The sequence below is a fragment of the Ursus maritimus genome, unplaced genomic scaffold (assembly GCF_017311325.1).
Source record: "Ursus maritimus isolate PB19 unplaced genomic scaffold, ASM1731132v1 scaffold_17, whole genome shotgun sequence".
Classification (NCBI taxonomy): Eukaryota; Metazoa; Chordata; class Mammalia; order Carnivora; family Ursidae; genus Ursus; species Ursus maritimus.
The window spans coordinates 56660722-56681146 of NW_024424119.1; the positions used below are offsets into that span (position 1 = coordinate 56660722).

General features: G+C 54.6%; 1 protein-coding gene across 3 annotated transcripts in view; it reads left to right on the forward strand.

Moving 5' to 3' along the window:
* Positions 1–5307: 5307 nt before the first annotated feature.
* GTF3C5 (general transcription factor IIIC subunit 5) overlaps positions 5308–20425 on the forward strand; it is an 18225-nt gene continuing 3107 nt past the window's right edge. For 2 of the 3 annotated variants that reach the window (XM_040632118.1, XM_040632121.1), the window contains exons 1-9: positions 5308–7060; positions 9548–9767; positions 11045–11243; positions 15107–15302; positions 16405–16509; positions 17603–17717; positions 18464–18607; positions 18722–18819; positions 19790–19872. In XM_040632118.1, coding sequence (XP_040488052.1) covers positions 6899–7060; positions 9548–9767; positions 11045–11243; positions 15107–15302; positions 16405–16509; positions 17603–17717; positions 18464–18607; positions 18722–18819; positions 19790–19872 — 1322 coding nt within the window. In that variant the 5' untranslated portion in view covers positions 5308–6898. The remainder of the gene's footprint in view (positions 7061–9547; positions 9768–11044; positions 11244–15106; positions 15303–16404; positions 16510–17602; positions 17718–18463; positions 18608–18721; positions 18820–19789; positions 19873–20425) is intronic. The other variant, XM_040632120.1, reaches the window with a different exon arrangement.

The following is a 20425-nucleotide window of genomic DNA, read 5'->3' on the forward strand; positions in this document are numbered from 1 at the left end:
GGGGAAGCAGCGCCCTCTGGCTTCTGCAGGGGGAAGTCGGGGAGGCCCTGAAACCGAGGGAGGCGAGGCTGCCCAAGGGGGTCAGGCAGCCCCTCAAGATGAAACGGCTCCTAGGTCTAGGGAACCCTGGCAGGCCGGTGCTGGGGAAGTCCCCACAACCAGGACATAGCCTGGCCTCATCCAGGGAGAGATCATAAATGGTGCAGGTCCCAACAGGGAAACATGTTGTGACGCGCAATGAAATCACAGGTGCACACGCCCTTTGACCCAGCAATCTCTTCCAGACATCCAGCCCGTGTATGAAAGGACGCACAACAGTGATTCATTGCTCCGCTGTATTTGCAAAAGGTTGGAAACAACCTAAGTATCCCTTCAAGAGGGTTGGTGAAAGAAATCAAGGGCCAACCATACAGTGGGATAATGGGCATCTGTTCAGAGAAATGAGGAAGCGCCGTGTGAACTGACGCAGAGTAATTCCAATGATATATTGTCGAGTGAAAAGGGAAGGGACGGAAGGGAGTGTATGGTGACCTACCACTTGTGGTCAACTAATTTATAGTTGGCTTTAATAGACCAAGGAGTCCTATTATCTCCGCAGGGAAGCCAGTAAAAACATGGGCAACTATTTATTAGAGGGGAAAACATAATAATAACCCATTTGTGGGTTAGCTGTTCACTCTTTAAAGGGGGTGGAGAAAAAAATACACACACATATATATATAATTGTGCTTATAATGATGCAGATTATCTCCAGGGAGACAAACAAGAAACTGATAACATTAGTCACCTTAAGAGAAAACATGATCTGGGGAAAGGAGTTGGAGGGGCTTTTCTCTTCGTAGGTTTTGGCGTCCTTTGGATTTTGAACCCAGAGTATCGTTACCCATCCCCCTGGAGGAAAAATGTCAGAGGCCAGTGAAGGGCTGTTTGCAGGCAGGTGTAATGCGGACAGGTGATGTGAGCTGCCTGGGGCGATGGGGGAGGGGAAGAGAACGTGGATGCCTGATTTAGGGGATGGAGTGGACCACGTGGCAGTGGATGGACTGGGGGACCAGGGAGCTTGGGGAATCCAAGGTGACACTCAAATTTCTGGTTCTATTCCTGAGAAAGGACCCCCTAAAGGAGGAAGGGGTTTGGGGAGAGACGGAGGAATCCAGTTTGGGTATCATTTGTCTTTTTTCCCCTCGACTGTTCAGGACCCCCTCCACCTCCTTTGTGGAGAAACTTTCCCTTGTGGGTGGTCTCAGAGAGGGCAGTTGCCAACACCATCCTTGCGTGTCTGCGTGAGCCCTGGGCTCTCCAAGCGACCCTGCCCAATTGGATGGGGGAGTCACTGCAAAGGGAACCAGGGAATTCCTTGGATGATTGAAATATTCTCTATCACGACTGAGGTGGTGATTGCACTCGTATATTTGTAGATATACTGAACGATACTCTAAAACTGGGTCTATTTCATTGCATATAAATTATACCTCAATAAAGTTGATTTAAAAGTAGATATATTTTAGGGGCGCCTGGGTGGCTCAGTCGTTAAGCGTCTGCCTTCGGCTCAGGTCATGATCCCAGGGTCCTGGGATCGAGCCCCGCATCGGGCTCCCTGCTCAGCGGGAAGTCTGCTTCTTCCTCTCCCACTCCCCCTGCTGGTGTTCCCTCTCTCGCTGTGTCTCTCTCTAATAAATAAATAAAATCTTTTAAAAAAAAGTAGATATATTTTAATATATAATACTCACATATTATGTATATTTTATATGTAATATGTTCAAACTGTGCACGTGTATAGGTGTGATTACAGTGGCACAAAGGGCAAGAGGAGTGCACATGTGTCTCTGCATTGTTGTGGAGACGGTAAGAGCACTAATTCATATTTGACTTTAATAGAACAAGGATTCATACCATAATCTCCAGGGTAACCAGTAAAAGTATGTGCAGCTATTTATTAGGGAGAAAACAGAATAATAAAATATAATTAGTATAAAAGAGGAAGTGAAAGGGGAGGGGAAGACAGAACAGGCAGAGCAAATAGGAATATAAAAGATTTACACCCAAATAGATCAGCATTACATTAAATATAAAACAATTAAATACTCCAGTTCAAAGACAGAGGGTATTAGACAAAAGGAAGAGCAGACTTCGTCCTGCTTACAAAACACAGACAAAAATCGAAGCTTGCAGAAACACTGGAAGTAAAACGATAGAAAACCATAGATATCAGGAAAACGTGAACCAAAACAAACCTCTCGTAGTGACAGTCACATCACACAATCTAGACTTTCCTAGAGACCAGAGAACATTTCACGACCATTAAAGGCCAATTTGCCAGGCACGTGTGACATTTCTAAATTTACATGCACACAAAAACACGGACCTCAGTCAGAAACAAAGCAAAATTACAAACCTGCAAGGAGACTAGGCAAAGTCATGATTACAGTGGGAAATTTTAACACATCTCTTATAGACCGAGCAGACGAACACAGACAGACACACGCACGCAGGCGCACCCAGGAAGGATATAGGACATCGAACCTGACACATTCTTTGCAGATGTACCCAGAACACTTCACAAGGCTGACCGTATGCTGGGCCATAAAGCAAGTCCCAATACATAAAATGTAATGGGAGAGAGAATCCCGAGCGGACTCTGTACCCATGCGGAGCCAGGCTCCGGGCTCCATCCCATGGCACGAGATCATGAGCTGAGCCCAAACCAGGAGTCTGACGCTCAACCGACTGAGCCACCGAGGCGCCCCGACAAGTCCCAATGCATTTTAAATAAGGGCTGAAATCATATAGGATACGCTCCCTGACTACTATGAAATTAAGCTAGAAGTCAAGAACAGAAAAGATAATTTTAAAATTCCCCAATTTTTGGATATCGAGCAAGAGACGTCTAAAGAACTCATGGATCGAGGAAAACAATCACAATGGCTGTTTGGAAACATTTTCAAGTGAGGGGACAGGGACAGGGAGAGGGAGGGACGGAGCAGAGAGGAGGGAGGGAATAGAGGGGACACCCTGACAGGCAGTACAGACTTTGGAAAGACCCTAAGAGAAGTTCCACTTTGAGTTAGCATTTAGAAAGCTGTGAAAGACCACGTGTTCCCACGTAACAGTGAAACAGTTCCGGGCAGGTCTGAGATTTGGGGGTGCTAGAAGCGCACGCGATCGTAAGGTCCTTCTTCACGCCGAAGAAAACAAAAGTAAGAATACAAAATTAGGTGTAAAAGCAAATTACTACTTAGAATGAGGCGGAAAAAGCATAATAAATGATAAATAATTCTACATGACATCCAAATATCCAGGAAAATTTACCATCTGAACCATTTTTAATTGTGTGGTTCGGTAGTGTTCGGTACACACACTGTCAAGCAACCGTCACCAGCCGGCCCCCCAACTTGTTCATCCTGCAAACTGAAACTCTAGAGCCGTTAAACACCAGCTCCCCGCTCCCTCTTCTCCCCCAGCCCTGGCAACCCACGCTCAACTTTCTGGTTCTGTGAATTCAGCCGCTCTAGGCACTTCGGGTAAGTGGAATGATAGTGTTTGTCTTTTTGCCGCTGGCTTATTTCACGTAGTGTAACATCCTCAAGCTCCATCTATGTTGTAGCGTGTGTCAACATTTCCTTTTCAAGACGGAGTAATATTCCATTGTATGGATAGACCACACTCTGTTCGTCCATCACCAGTTGATAGACACTGGGATTGCTTCTGCCTTTTGGCCATTGAGAATAATGCTGCTGTGAGCATGGGCGTACAAGTATGTCTTTGAGACTCTGCCTTTAATCCCTTTGGGTATACGCTCAGAAGGGGGAACTGCGGGATCATGTGGTCATTCTAGGTTTAATTTTTTTGAGGAGCTGCCCTAACTTTCTTCCACAGTAGCTGTACCTTTTACTTTTCTCTGCTTGTGTCTATTAATTGAAGGAATTTTCCAGACTAGCTTCTGGCTCTGACAGTTGAACTACCTTTGGCCCTGGACCCTCATACTGCAACACCAGTAGGTGTCACAGAGGACGGTAGAGTGGGTATCCCTGGAAGCCAATCCCGCATAGGATGGCCAGCAATAGCCAAACTATAGAGACGTGACTGCAGACCGCACACGTATTCCATGCAATCCAAACCGAATGTACTCCCAGCTGGACGTCCCCCTTGTCAAGTCCCTTAAATGCCTGTGGCCGCTGTGATGTCTCCAACACACAGGCAAGTGTGATGGAGGGCAGGTTAGGTAGAGACAGAAGTCTTAACCAATTGCCGCTGAAATACCTTATTTTTAAAAAAATTTATAAAAACATATGCCTGTGTGAACACAATGATAGGGCACTTCCCAGAGCCTCGGGAAAAAAGTACCTGCAATTGAGGTGCCCTGGCGTTTAGAGTTTATTAGCTTCATTGTAAATTTACCTCTGCCTGGCACGTATCTGAAACTATTTAACTTGGCAACATAAACGCAATTTATGAAGAACCTTTGAAGTTCTGTCCTGTGTGCATGTAGTTTGATTTTGCTTTGGAAAGCCAAGTTGACTAGGAAGGCCAATGTTCTCGGCAAGTTCGTCCCACTTGGAGCTAAAAGGAAAACTGAAGCCTCTGGAGGAGCCCCACTCCGGGGGCCCCATCGCTGGCCAGTGGCAGAGGATCCCAGGCCCTGGGTGTGCGTCTGTGCGTTGGGGAAGAGGCGTGGCCTCCCTGCGGTCGGACGTGATCGGAAGCAGGCTGCTGACCCCCGCCCAGCACAGGACTCAGGAGTCTGTTCCCTGCGGCCCCCAGTCCATCTCTCGTCCTTCAGCAGCCGCTTTGCCTTTTTCCAGGTGTCACGGGCACCGATGACCACGAGGTGGCAGTGTTGCCTGCAAGGACGTTCTGTCACCACCTAGTGGCCAAAAGTGAACACTACTACTCTCCAATTCTAAGGGTGCCGAACAATCCAGTCCCAGCGGGGGAATCGTAAACACCTACTGTGTGCTTCCCACACTGACCCAGCGGCCCAGAAAGGAATATTCAGATTCTGGGGCCCAAAGAAAACATTTTCTAGGGGCGCTTGGGTGGCTCAATCCCTTAAGCATCTGCCTTCGGCTCCAATCATGATCCTGGAGTCCTGGGATGGAGCCGTGAGTGGGGCTCCCTGTTCAGTGGGGAGCCTGCTTCTCGCTCTCCCTCTGCCCCCACTCACGCTCTCTCTATCAAATAAATAAATAAAATCTTAACAATATTTTCCAAAGCCCTCCCTGCCCTCCCCTAACACAGAATCAATAAAGTTCCCCCCAAAGAAGGAGCTCCCCAGCCAGGATTCAGGACTGATTTCCTGTGTACCAAACTCACAGGAGTCTGATGTAAATACACCAATTTATTAATTTACAACACATATCTGTTATTTAGTCTCCTTTCTGGAAAATTAAACCACCAGAACATTGCTTGGTGAGCATGGAATGAGAACAAAAGGACACAAGAAATTTGAAGTTAATTTCATCTCAAGGCATGAAAAAATTCCGGAGAATTATCCCGGCCTCGCTGTACTGAACCTTCTCTGGTGATGGAAGATGCACCAGTTCCTGCCAGAGAGGCAGGTCAAGGACTGCCGAGCCCTCACGGGCAAGTTCCCTGGCGAGGCTGTGGTTCCTCCAGCTCATGCATCAGCTGCTGCTGGTCGACTGCTCACGCTACCGTCAGAGGGGACCTTTCTTTCAGTTCTGGGGCTACTGGCTGGGTCTTCCAATTATAATGACCTACATTCACAGCTTACAGATTTTCCTTTTAAAAACCTATGTAACAGCCACCGCAGCCGATGATTCGGCCCTCTTACATCCATCTGGAACAACGAAGTCCTCTTCTTTTGATTCAGAAGTCATTTCAGAAACTTGGGGTACCCACGTCCCAGGGGTTCCTTGCTCTATCTCCTGCAGCCCCTTCTTCCCAGGGGGTCTGCACCTGAGTCTGCTTCCCGCCTCTCTGACCCATTCCCTACGCATCAGCCAGGTCCGGCACTCCAGGTATAAAACCCTGCAGGGGCTCAACGTCGCATTCCCAGAGACAGCTCACCCGCGAGGCGTACCCACTTTTCAGCTCCGTCTGGCCGATGTCGACCTCCGACCCCCCCGTGTCCTCCACTTTGCTCCCCACAGTTCTGTCCCCACACAGCACGCGCTTAAATCGCTAAGGAAAGAGGGACGGACGCCCACTTTCCTACCCGAGCTCCGCGGCGGAGGGCGCTTCGGGGTTTTCTGGGCGTGGCGGTGGGGCGAGCATTCGAAGCGGTTTCCTTACGCTCGCATATCCACATCCGACTCCGCGCGGCCTCCATGACACGCTGGAGACCCCTTCCCCGAGCGGACAGCAGAAGCGGAGTCAAACACTTGCGGAAACCCCTCGGCCGCCGTCGGCCGGAAATCTACTCAGGGCGAGGACCGTCCCTCGCCGGAAGTGTACCTCGAGCCCGCCCCCGAGCCGTCATTGGAAGGAGTCCTAGGAAGGGGCGGGGACCCGGCCCAGTTCTGCTTTCTCATTGGCTGAAACCTATGAGTCTAGAGAGAAGAGGTGAAAGCCGGATTCCCCCTAATGCTTCGTGGGCCCTCGGGTTTTCATTGGTTGAAATCGAGAACTGGGCGGTGTCTCACAGTCCTTCGGGTCCCTAGAGGGTTGCTAGGAGTGACAAGCCCTTGCCCCGGCCCTCGGGCTACCCTCTTCTCTTTAAACCCCAAATCGAGGACCAGGCGGTCCTTCACCCCGAAGCCTGGAGGCCTAGACTCGGGCCTTTGCTTTCAGAGGCCTCGAGTCTCGCTGAGCCCAGGGATGTAGAGTCTCGAGCGGCGAAGGAGCCCGGAACGATTCTTTCGCGGAACCATTGCGGCGAGGCCCCTAGGAGCGCGCGCGGGAACGGACCGCACCAGGCCGGGCCAGACGGGCAGGGATGGCGGCGGCAGCGACGGCGGGGGCGGACGCGGGGCCGGGGGTCGCGATCCCCCTAGACCTGCGGCGCGAGCGGCGCATGGTGTGCGTGGAGTATCCAGGCGTGGTGCGCGACGTGTCCAAGATGCTGCGGACTCTGGGCGGCGAAGAGGGCGTTTCCCGGGTGAGGAGCCGGACGGGGGGGTAGTGGCCGGGACCGTAGGCGAGACCGAGTCTCGGGACCTCGGCCGGAGGGGCGGGACTACCTGGGGAAGTGTGGTTTCCTTGGCAACGGAACACGGGGCGGGCGCTGGGGCGGCCGGTGGGCGGGGACTTGCCTCCTGCGCGGGGGAGGACAGCTTTTGCCTGGAAGCAGTGGGAAAAGGCTGTAGTGGAGACCCAGAGAGGGGCGGGGTGTCCTTTCCATCCCCTCCTCCGGCGATCCGGGGAGCCGCGCCCCCCCTCCCATCGTGCTGTGCTGCCATTTCCTCATTCGCAGAGGAAAAGACCCAAACGCGGGAGGTTAGGAATCGTTGCCTAACAGGAGAGGGGACCAGGTGTTGTGTTGTTGGGGTTAAAGGTGGTAATGGGGGGCGCCTGCGTTGGGCTCCCTGCTCAGCGGGGAGTGTGTTTCTCTCTCTCCCTCTGCCTGCTGCTCCCCTTGCTTGTACATACATACATACATACATACATAAAACTTTAAAAAAGATAAGGGTGGTACCAGGTGCTTTACTTACATTCCATCCTCATTAGAACCGTGCTAGGTAGCAAGTGACATTGTCCGCATTTTACTAGCAAACCGAGGCAGTTTGTTCAAGGTCTCCCGGAAAATGAGGGAGCTAGGATGACTTCTTACCTGGTGCAACGCTCGGGGGAAGTGATTTACACGCACCAGGTCTTGAAACGTCTCTTCTGTAGAGACTCCTCTGCACTAATCAAAGTGGCCTCTAGTAGTTCGTCTCTGCCTGCTCGACCTGTTAATTCCCTTTTTTTAAAAAAAAAATTTATTTGAGTGAGAGCGCACATGGGGGGGGGGGGCAGGGGAGAGGTGGAAGCATGCTCCCCACTGAACAGGGAGCTCCCAGTGGGGCTCCATCCCAGGACCTCTGGGATCATGACCTGAGCCAAAGGCAGATTCTTAACCAACTGAACCACCCAGGCACCCTGACCTGTTAATTCCAATCTGAAATTATGTTTTAACACATTTTATTGTCTGTCTTGGCCTCTTGGCTCTGAGACTAAACTCCACAAGAGCAGGACCTGGTCTCTCTTGTTCACTCCTACAGTCCTAACATCCATAATAGTGCCTTCTTCCAAAATATTTGTCAAATGCATGACTGAATCCTAATAACAATCTAGTGAGTTAGGTACCATTATTCCCTTTTTACCTAAAGACTCAGGCAGGAAAAGTTGGGTCAAAGAAACGCCCACATGGTACAGTGGGGATTTGAACTCATGCATGTCTCCCCTCTAAAGTCTGAATTCTTACCTGCTGCTTCCTCATGCTTAATGAATATTGAAAACCCATCATTAAGCACAGGATGCCATAGAGACCCAGTTAGTCGTGCTGTGTTCTTTTATCCTGACTGACTCACTTTACCTGGACATTGACAGGACCCCGCTCTCACTAACCCCAGGGATATTTGTACCCGACTACAGTGTGAGCCTTTTGGAAGAGACTGGCCATTGATTCGTCCCTTTCATGCAGCTTGTGCACTGTCTCTGCCAGGCCCACGGCTGGGTTTATTCCCAGACTCACAGTCTCGTAGATCCATGTCTTGTAAGAAGGGATTCCTGAAGGTTCGGGCTCCTTTTAACCTTCTTTCCCTCGATGTTTCCTGAGCACCTCCGAAGGGCCAGACTGTGTCCTTAGTTTTGGGGAGCCAGCAAGCTACACGGCAGATGCTCTTGGCCCAGTGAGCCTTGTTGGAGCTTTCATGTGCACCCAGCTGACACTTACTGTGTCCCTCCTATCCTTTGTGGGGCAAGCACTCACGGGTGGGCGACACATGTAGTGTTCGCCACGAGTTAAGACACCAGACTAAGCGTGTTGCATATTCAATGATTCAACGATTCATTTAATCATTGTAACAATTCCGTGAGTAGGTACTATTCATATCTCCATTTTAAGAAGGAACCAAGGCTTGGAAAGGATAAGTGACAGCTAGCCAGAGCCAAAGTGCTTGTTACTAATTGATTTCATTTCCTTGGGACCTAGAAACATTTGCACGTGAGACCGAATAGCAAGACCCTTTGGAGCAGGTAGTGCCTAGGGTGGGAGGGTCAAGACAAGCCACTCCACCCTGCCAGGGTCAGTTCTCATTCGGGGGTGAGAAGCACACCATGGAGCGTTGCCAGGGAGGCACATGATTCCCCGCACTGAACGGGCACCTGAGGGAGAGGGGCTCTACGTACCTGGCAGGTATCGTCCCCAGCTTTCCAGCCTTTTAGAAGGAAGAGACTATCCTCATGTTCTCTACTAGATAAAAACTAAGATACTTGGGTTCAAAAAATGGGTCTTTTGAGAATTAAAAGCTCAGAATGAACCACGAGCCCCCTGGCCTGCGCCTTGTCAGCTGGGTCACTGTCAGGCTGTTGTTGAGTGAGGGGCGGTTCTCTGCCAGCTGCTTAGCTGCTCACTGCCTCACTGTCTTCCGTGGCCTCACCACAGATCTACGCAGACCCCACCAAGAGGCTGGAGCTGTACTTCCGGCCCAAGGACCCTTACTGCCACCCTGTGTGCGCCAACCGCTTCAGTACCAGCAGCCTGCTGCTCCGGATCAGGAGGAAGACCAGGCGGCCAAGGGAGGTGCCGGGGCCTGAGGCCCACCCTAAGGTCACATTTGACATAGAGACACTTGGCATCATCTCCACCGTTTACAAGTTTCAAGGTAACTGCAACTTAGTGCGTTGGGTTATGTTAGGACCTGTGTCCACATTCCTGCAGGTGCTGTGTGGGTCGTCCACACCGTGAAGGGGGCCAGCCTATGCCCAGGAATGAGGGGCGGGACATGAGCCGAGCAGGACAGCGCAGGCCCTGTCCCAGAGGCACACGTTCCTCCCTCCCTGCAACAGCTCTCAACGGACTGTGGGCTCATTGCTGCTCCATCTTCTGCATTCTTAAGAAAAGCCGACGTTCTATGAGTAATCCCCTAATTTTTAAGGCTATTATGTGGGGCCAATTAAAACTGGTTAGCAGGTCTCCGATTTTTGACCCTCAGTGTTTTGGAACTTTCTCTAAGTCTGGACTGGTGCTGGTCTTGCCTTTCCTCTGAAGCCTTCCCAGGTCACCTCAGCCCCTTGAGACCTCACGTTTCTTTGAACTCTTAGCCAGTTGGGTGTCTCCCGTGGTCCTCAATCAGTTTGCTACCTACAGGGAACCCCAGTGAGGAGGTGGTCAGGGGTGGGCTGGGGTGGGGCAGGCGAGTAATGAAGAGCCAGTTTGTTTGGGTCGGTGCTCAGCTTCCCTCAGCCTCGGGCTCTTGTCGTACAGTGTGGGACCCTGGGTTCCTCAGGCCCTTGTGAAGGGTCGGGCCCGGGGATGCTGTTCAAGGGCCGGTTCTCGCACGCAGGAGGCACTTGGCAGATGACTAGTGCACCTTAGCGCACGGCGTCAGCTGCAGTTCTGAGAGAATCTGCAGAGAGCACACATGGAGAAGGGGGGCTGGAAGGCTCAGAGGGACGGAACCAGGACCTGGGATCCCTGCGCGGGGCATTTGGAATGTCGGTCGTTCTGGTGGCGTGCGGTGCTCCCCAAAGAGGGCCGTCCTTCCAGGGGTGAGGTTTTCCAGGGATACGTGTTCCATTTGTCTGCTTGGGCCCACACCCCGCCCTGGGGCCTGTCTGAGGCACAGCATCCCACAGTCTTTCGCTGGGTCCCGGGTGAGTCGTGTGCACTCTGCATTTCAGGAAGCACTGACCTAGCCTGGACCCTCACGCACCGCATCGCCCCCGCAGCCCAGCCCCTCCGGGAGACTCCCAAGTGCGCGGAGTCGCGTGCACAGAAGTGTTTCAGACGGTGCTGTTGCGGCTCCCCCACCATGGCCCGGCAGCAGCCGCTGCACGGCTCCCTCGGCACATCCGAGGACATGGGGCGTCGATGTGCAGCAGCTGCCCGTCCCCGGAGGGTGTAGTCAGGAGTCCGCCATCTGGCCGCCTCTCTTTCCAGGAATGTCCGACTTCCAGTACTTGGCGGTGCACACGGAGGCCGGCGGCAGGCACATGTCCATGTACGACAAAGTGCTCATGCTCAGGCCTGAGAAGGAGAGCTTCTTCCACCAAGAGCTGCCGCTCTACATCCCCCCACCCATCTTCTCTCGGCTGGACACCCCAGTGGACTATTTCTATCGACCAGAGACGCAGCACCGGTAAGCCCGTCCCCTGCCCCCCACCCCAGCCCCTGCAGCGTCAGGGTTCAGAGCCAGGGCCCTGTGGTCAGAGGGCCTGGGTCCCAGGCTCCACTCTGCCACTCCCGAGTCAGGCAGTCGGCACTGCTGGCTTTGCAAGCCCGTGGCTCCAGTGCCTCCAGTGCCTCCAGAGGCAGCGTAACTGGTGACGTAGACCTTGCTCAGAGCTCCCACGCCACAGGGAGGGACTCAGGATGTCACCTTAAGCCGTGGAAGACTCATGCCCAAAAGCATGCACGTTGAAATACTTAGAACGGTGAGTGTCTGGCAGAGTTCTTAGAATAAACAAGTGATTCATCCATTAATTGGGATGTGGCTAATGAGTTTACAGCCCTCTAGGCCGGGAACACCGTGCAGCGTGTGGGAGAGCAGGCTCGTGGGCTGATGTGGCGCTCGCCCAGGGTACCTTGCTCTATGAAAGAGGCAGGTGTAGGAGCACATTCTATGGTATAATAATAAATTATGATGTAGAAATCTAGAAAAATCTGGAAGATGGGGCCCAGAACAGTTATCTGTAGAGGGGTGAGAGGATGAAAAATGTTCTCTTTCCTCAGTAAATGTTTTCATCCACAAGCGCCGACTGCGGGTCTTAGCCCGGGGCACTTCTTAGAGCCCTGCGCCAGCAGAGAACAGATGAGGTCCACGCTGGGTGGTGGGGAGTGGATGGAGCACGGGTGGACCATGAGCGACCGATGGGCCTGTGGCCAGATGCGCGTCTTAGAGGAGACAAAAGGGGTGCAGGTAATAAGGGGCAATGAGTGGGTAAGGGCTCAGGGCCGTCAGAGGGGCTGACATTTGAGACAGACCTGAATGATGACAGAGCCGGGCAGGTGAAGATCCAGGGAGAACATCCTAGACCTGGGGACTGGCGCCTGTGAAGGAGGGGTTGCAGAGGGAGCCTGGGAGAGCGGTAGGGGTGAGGGTCTCATAGACCATGGTGGGGGGCTTAGATTTGATCCTAAGGAGAAGGAAAGTGTATAGTTCTCTTCCCCTAAAAAAATACGGAGCGTTCCAAACACAGACCGAAGTAGAGCGAGCGCTCCCGCGGAGGCCCAGCTGTGCCGCCCGCCGCTGGCTGCGCCTGGCCCGGCCCCAGCCTCCCAGAGCGCCCTCGAGAAAGCAGTCTGCGTGCCTCCCACGGGAAGGACTTGTGTTCTCACATGAACCTGCCGCGCTCTTGCCGGGGCGAGCGAGCATACCGGCTTCCCCCGCGCCTGCCGGTGCCGGTCCTCCCTCAATTTCCCCAGCCGAAAGCGGGCCTCCCAGCAGCTTCCATTTGCTGTGCTCCGGCCTGTTGAATCTACGGCCCCCTCCCCAGCCCTTTCTGACCACAGGAGCAGGGGTGGTTCCAGGGCCGTACAGAACAACTGTGTAAGCAGAAGGTGTCGGGCCGCACCCCTCCCAGCCGGAGCCCTCCGGGAGCGGTGACGGCTTTTTCTGTGTGTAGTACTCGCCTCAGGAGTTTCAGGTGGGGGAGAGACGATTTGCATATTTCTGAAATGCTTTAATTATTTCCCCCACAAGCATTTCCCCTCAGAGTCAGAAACAGACACAAAAGTACATAAGGGAAACTAGACCTCTCTGCACCGCTGGGCCCGGGCACGGGCTGGAGCGGCTGAGTCACCCCTCTGTCCTGTGGGGCCCGTAGGCAGCTGTTCCCCAGCCTCTGGGAGAAGGGCGAGGGAGGCAGGGCAGCTGCCCTTGGACCCCAGGCCCTTTATCCTCCCCATGTGGTTTATGGATGTTCCAGCAGATGGAAAGAACCTGCGTTTTTTCCCAGGGCCACTATTGATTTTCCTGCGCCACTGGCCTTCCTGGGTGTACCGGGCTGGCGGGGAGGCCAGGCCGCAGCCTTGCTGACCCTCCACGGGTCCAGGGAAGCCGAGCTTCCTGCAAGACCGTGGGCAGAGGAGAGGCTTGGAGGCTGGCCTCACAGGGGTCCCTCCTCCTTCAGGAAGTTAGTAGGGAAGTCAGCGAGGCAGCCAAGGAGCCCTTTCCCTGTGGTGACAGGCCCTGGCGGTGGGCTGCCCAGGCTGGAGTGAGCCACTGGGGCCTTCCCTCTTGGGGGTGTTCAGGGTCTTGGGGGATGTCTTTAAAGACAGTAATATGACACTTGTTCGGGATGGTTTCTAATGCACTCTATAAAAGAGGCGCAGGCTTGCTGTCGTCTTTGTAATTTTGTTTTCCTGTGTGTCCTTTGTCAATACGCAGACGGTTTCTACTTGTGTAGAAAATTAAGGTAGAATGGAAACAAACTCAGGTAAGTCACCTGGCTGGTCTTGGGTGGCTCATTTGGTTAAGTGTCTGGCCATTGATTTCAGCTCAAGTCATGATCTCAGGGTCATGAGATCAAGCCCTGCTTTGGCTCAAGATTGCTGTGGAGCCTGCTTAAGGCTCTCTTTCTCCCACCCCTTCTGCCCTCCCCCCCAAATAGAATAAAATAAATAAAAGGTAATAATCACCTGAATGAAAATGTGTGATATCCGGGACATAATTTAAAATGTATTTCAAGGGGTGCATGGGTGGCTCAGTCGGTTAAGCCTCTGACTTGGTTTCATCTCAGGTCTTGATCTCAGGGTCATGAGATCGAGCCCCAGGTCAGGCTCTCGCTAGCATGGAGTCTGCTTAAGACTCCCTCTCCCTCTCCCTCTCTCCTCCCCAGCTAAAATAAATAAATCTTTTTAAAAATCCTTTTTTTAAAAAAAAGGTAAAAAAATGTATTTCAAAATAATTTCGTGGGTTTGGAGTGGTGTGCGGGTGAAATGAAATTGGCCGAGTGGTGATAATCGTTGAAGCTCATGATGGCTGGTGGGCTTCTTGAGACTGTTCTCCCCTTAGTATGGGCTTGACATTCCTGACAGCCAAGCTTTTTTTCTTTTTTTAAGATTTTTTATTTACTTATTTGAGGGTGAGGGGCACGAGCTGGGGGAGGGGCAGAGGGAGAAGCAGACTCCCCAGTGAGAGGAGAGCCCTGATGCTGGGCTCGATCCCAGGACCCTGAGATCATGACCTGAGCCGAAGGCAGAGGCTTCAACAACTGAGCCCCCCATGTGCCCCCAACATCCTACCTTAATGAGGTAATCGCCTGAGCATCTTGGCCCGGTGCCAACAGAGAGAGGCTTGACCATAGCTGGTGCTAGAACCCTCACTTCTGACCCCCGTGCTATAGGACAGTGCTGTTCAGTAATGTCCATTTTCCCTTCACCCAGCTGTCATCCTGATGCTTCTGGGCCAAACGTGCTCCGTCAGAGGGTGGCAGGACAGGGTTCATGGGGCCCGGAGTTCCAGCTCTGTCCTTCCAAGCTCTGACTCTAGGTAGGTCTCTGGCTGTTGTCAGTTACTCCGTAGGAAATTGGTTCCTTCCTCGTGGGATTGTTTTGACGGCTAAGGAAGTGAATCGTAGAAGTCAGTAAGTGTAGGCGTTGCCTGACAGCTGTCCAAGCGTGTCCTGTGTGGCTGACCTGCCCGCCCCACTCCTGCCTGACGGTTTTCCGTTTTCCACGGGCTGTCGGGTGCTGTGTGTGACTCGATGCGGTTGTGAGACCGGCAGCCTCACCACTTTCGGCTTCCCCCGGCTTCCGAGCTGCGGGCCCCGGGGCCTCTCTGAGCTCTCTGCAGCAGTTGCTGCCCCTGCTCCTGCCCGGCTGTCAGCCTGAGAACACAGGTGCTGAGATTCTCCCCCAACCCGTAACACAGATTCCAGGGAGAGGCACCCCCACGTGGGCTGCTGGCGTCACCAGCTGGCGGGCTCCCTGCTTGGTCCGGCAGGCCCGTGCCTGGGGTCCTCTTGGTGCTCCAGCCCACCGCAGCTCTCTCTGCCCCAGGGAAGGCTACAACAATCCCCCCGTCTCAGGAGAGAACCTGATTGGCCTGAGCAGGGCCCGGCGCCCCCACAACGCCATCTTTGTCAACTTTGAGGAGGACGAGGTGCCCACGCAGCCGCTGGAGGCCGCAGTCCAGACGTGGAGGAAAATCTCCACCAACCCCATGGACCGGAAGGTGGAGGAGGAGCTGAGGAAGGTGAGCTCGGGGCTCGCTTCTGCACTGACCACCTCCCGTTTACCCACCTGGGCCCTTCCCTCGTTTTGCCCATGGCTCTACTGACTTTTTAAAACTGGTTCATCAGCATATGGGAACGTATCATCTCCAGATGTCACATCTCAAAGCCACGCCAAGATAAGCCCTACATTCCCAAGGTTGAAAATACTCCTTAGAATTTTCTTGAGAGGTCTCTTAGGGGTGGTAAGCAGTTGTTGCGTTGTCTGCTCGTGACTTCACAGTGGAGCTCTGGGGTTCAAGAAGCTTTCATTTATCCATCACTAGTGGCAAGAAAGCAGATGGAGCACCTACTGTGTGCCCCCTGATGCTTCATCCCCGTTAGTGCTGCAGGGGACAGAGCGGCCTTCCGCCTGCACCCTGGCTGGCAGGTCCTGGGAGGAGTCAGCGGGGCCTCTGTTGCTCATGCCTTCCCGGGCATGGATGGCAGGTTCTCGGGGAGGCCACCCTGCTGCTGACGGAGGCTTACCTCTGCCCTTGCTGAAGCAGACTGTTTCCTTGCGGGGTTTATTTCTTAAAGAGACTGTATGGACACCTGACTGGCCTCAGCAATCACTGGTCACTGGAGGGGAACCATGGGGGACCACTATCCGAGGGCCCTGCTAGTCCTCCAGACACAGCCCAATCCCCAGCCCACGCAAGCGCTCCAGCCACACTGGCCTGGTACAGTTCTCCCTTGGGCCAGGCCATCCTCTTCAGCCTTCACGACGTCCCAACTGAGGCTCCACCCTCTAGGTTGGGGCTCGGGGTCCCAGAACTCTGGCATGTTCCCCTCTTGGCCCTGCTCTGGCTCCTTTGGTCATCTGCCTCCCCCACCGTCCTGTGAGCTGCATGAGGACAGAGACCATGTCCTTCGTGGTCATTTCAGGCACACAGGCTGGGTGTGGTGTGCAGTCGGTGCAGCCGTTCCTAGAGGCTGCCCCTTGCCTGGTCAGCCCCTGCTCTCCAGCTGCTCTCCAGCTCCTCTCCCGAAGGGTCTGCTGGGGACCAGACCATGCTGGAGAGTCTGAGCCAGGCAGGCGGGAAGCTGCTGGTGCTCATTTCAGTCTCTGCCTTGACCCCCCAGCTGTTTGAAATCCGTCCCATCTGGTCACGAAACGCCGTCAAGGCCAACATCAGCGTCCACCCTGACAAGCTCAAGGTCTTGCTGCCCTTCATGGCCTATTACATGGTGAGTGCCTGCCCAGCCTCTCGCCTTCGTTCCCACCAGGGTCGCCCTGATCACTGATACGATCTCTCAGAGCTACAGCCAGAGCAAGTGCCCTCGGGCACCCTGGGCACCGCGGGCAGCTCATTATAGCCCCAGGAAGTCCCTCCACCATCTCCTAGTAACGGTAGCTATACTGGGATGATTTTAGGAGTAAAGAGTAATTATGTACTTTTAAATAAAGGGATTATACGTTTTTAAATGCTCTTGTATTGAGAACGTTCTAAGGACCAGATGCTGGATTAAGTGCTGTGTACCTATTATATCCTTTTTTTCTTCCCTGGGGGGTGGCAGCAGAATTCCCTTCTTACCTCTGAGGCAGAGCCAGGCTCAGAGAGGTGACTCGATGTGCCAAGGTCCTCTAGCCAGCACGTGACAGAGCCACTTGGGACCCCAGCCTGTTTGGCGCAGAGCCCAGGCCCCCTAACCACAGGTCTACCAGCCTTGGCTCATTCTGCCTGGGTTGAGTAGGGGTGGGGGTGGGAGGGGTAGGTCCACCTTGGGCTCAGTCCAGGAGGGCCTGGGGATGGGGTATCATTACCACGGTTCCCAAAGGTGCTGGAGGAAGGCATCCTACCTGCCAAGGGTCCCTACGTGGAGCCCTGGCGAGGCAAGCCTGAGATGTGACCATGACGGTGATGACAAGTGGAGCACAAGGAAGGCTCATCCCTCCTGTGCTTAGACCCCAGACTTCAGAGAGCCGCTCTTTGTCTTTTAGCATTGGCTTTCTAAACCTAAGGACTTTAGAAGTACTGCTTGTTGGGGTGGCAGAAACATGCACTGGGCACGTCCTGTGTGCCAGGTGGAGTGGTAAGGGCTCCCAGGGCATCATCTCATGTAATCCTCACAGAAGCGACGGGAAAGGAAGACCAAGGCTCAGAAAGGCCAGACGACCTGCCCAAGGTGACAGAGCCACACACAACAGAGCCAGGGTGGGGTTCCAGAGCTGTGTCCGCCAACTCTCAGTGTGTTCAGCTGCCCCGGCCTGGGCCTGCATCTCTGAGGGAGCCAGGGACCAGCCTTGGCCCCACTTCATACTCCCATCTTTGGTCTCCAGATAACAGGTCCCTGGAGAAGCCTGTGGATCCGATATGGGTATGATCCCCGAAAAAACCCAGATGCCAAGATTTATCAAGTCCTTGATTTCCGAATCCGTTGTGGAATGAAATATGGTAAAAATTACTAAAACCTTGCCTTTCTAGCTTTCTCTTAATATCTTTCTTCTGCTGGCATTCTCTTTCGTAATAAGAATGTATCCATGTGGTGAAGATAAAAAAGCCTTTCTTGGGGCGCCTGGGTGGCTCAGTCGTTAAGCGTCTGCCTTTGGCTCAGGGTATGATCCCAGGGTCCTGGGATCGAGCCCTACATCGAGCTCCCTGCTCTCCTGGGAGCCTGGTTCTTCCTCTCCCACTCCCCCTGCTGGTGTTGCCTCTCTCACTGGCTGTCTCTCTCTCTCTGTCAAATAAATAAATAAAATCTTTAAAAATAATAATAATATAAATAAAATAAGTTAAATTAAATTTTTTAAAAAAAAGGCTTTCTTTGCTCCTTGGTAAGATCTTTGCAGAATAGCATAGAAATGAAGGTCCCAGCTTGAGTCCTGGCTCCACCGTTGGCCCTCGAGCTGCTGAACCCGTTACTCATCCACTCGGTTATTCCGCTTACTTCCGGTTCCTGAGGTGGGGGCCAGGCACCCAGTAAGCGTGCGGTCCCCGGGCCTGCAGTGAGCCGCTGCACGCAGTCCTGTGTGGTTGGCGCTGGAATGGTGGTTGCTGGTGCCTGGTGCACAGGGGCCTGGCGTCCCTTTCTCAGGAGCTGGCCCCAGCGAACCCCTGGTGCACTGAGCGCGAAGTCAGTTCTGTTCGCCAGAAGGGGCTCTGCGCCCACTTGCACCCGACACGCCCTTCCTCGTCTGCAGGTTACGCCCCGAGTGACATGCCTGTCAAGGCCAAGCGCAGCACCTATAACTACAGCCTTCCCATCACTGTCAAGAAGATGCGTAAGTGCCTCTGCGCGCCCTGCGGGCCACGGCTGATTTGCCCTCACAGAGACGCCGAGGAAGGTGGGCATCTGGACTCTGGGGTACGGTGGGGCTTCCCAAGCGGCCAGCGTGCTGGGGAGGGGTCGGGGAGAAACGTTCCCCTATATTCCAAAGTACTGCGCTGTCCCCTTGCAGCCAGCCCGCTCGTCACCATGCACGACCTGAAGCAGGGCCTGGGCCCATCGGGGATGGCCAGCACACGGAAATCGACCTCCAACAAGTACAAGCTCAAGGTGGGTGCCCCGGTCCCCAAAGCAGAGCAGCCACCCCCCGATTGAGGGCGCAGTGGACCGTGGAGAGGAGGCACCTCCCTCGTGCAGGCTGGGCGCACACGCGCTCCCCGAGTCCCCGGTCTGGGCCACCGGGAAGGGCTCTGACAGGCCGCTCTGCCCGCCGGTGCCTTTGCATGACTCCCGGCTTCCAGGACGGCCTTGGGAAGCACGGTGAGAGTTCAGTGTCACCCGCCCAGCGCTGCGGGCACTGAGGGCCGTCTGGGCATGTCTCAGGGAGGGATAGGCGACACTAGCAACTGTGCGTGGCTGCCTTTTGTGAGCCCGTGGCCGCTGCCCAGATGGGCTGAGTGGGGGCGTGCGTGCTGAGCTGTGGCAGACCCCCCCCCCCGGTGTGGGCAGCCGGGGTGCTCATAGCCAAGAGCCCAGGACCCCTCACGGGCTCGCGGGGGTCCTCAGCACACCCGATGGTGGGAGTCTATGGGCCTTCTACCCGCCCAGGCTGCTGCCAGCTGCACCCCCAGCCCTGGCTCGGCTGCCTCGTGGTGGGGGGCACGGGGGGCACAGAGACAGGTGCCGTCGGCGTCCTCTTCTCATGAGGGCAGCCACGTCTTCACCTCAGTGGCCATCTTTCCCCTCAAGCACTCTCACTCGGGCCACCATCCCTACCTCTAGAAAACGGATACTCGGTAAACCCTGTTTCTCAGTGGGCGGCTTGTGGGGCCACAGAACAGGACCTGTTGGTAGGAGGTGGTGAGGAATGAGGGCGGACTGCAGAAGGCTCGCGAAGCTGGCGTGACAGTCCACGCCATACCATGTGGCCCCAGGCCCGGGGATGTCGGAGCCTCTGCACGCCTGCCCCTGGCTCCCCTGAATCCGGGGGGCGGGGAGGAGCCAGGCCCGCCAGGTGCGGACCGGCCAGGCAGAGCTCCGAGCTCTGACTCACTGTCCCGCCCTCCCGTCCTCTCCCCAGGACTCGGTCTACGTCTTCCGGGAGGGGGCCTTGCCGCCCTATCGACAGATGTTCTACCAGTTATGTGACTTGAATGTGGAAGAGTACGTAGCGAGGGGCCCTGACACCGCCAGGGTGGGCACGGTGGGGCTCGGGACCAAGGCATTCCCTGCCGCTTCCACTCAGCATCGGGCTTGGCGGGAAGCCCTGCCTGGGATGGGGCACCTGCTGGGGGCACCTCCATCAGCCTCGTGGCCTGCAGGAGCGGTTTCCAGGGTCCACCTGCATTGCATCCCTGAGCCGCCACGCTGGGCCCTCCTCCTCCTCCGGCCACCTGGAGGCTCGGGACACATCACCTGAGTTTCCCAGCCGACACCACAGTCCTAGCAGCCTCCCAGCCAGTTGTTCTTAGCAAGGTTTAAAAAGGGGGTGTGGGGGCGCTGGGATGGGAAGAGACGGGAGCACATTAGACACAGCTGAGTCAGGTGAGAGCCCAGGGTTCTCGCAGGAAAGATGCGTGGCCGCCCCCCACGTTGTATGCAGCTTCGGCGCGGGGACCATACCAGTCAGGACCCAGCTGGGAGGGGCCGGCTTCCATGGGGGTGCCTCAGTGCTGGCTGTCTGAGCGCCGGCCCTGCCCCGCCTCTGCAGACCCTT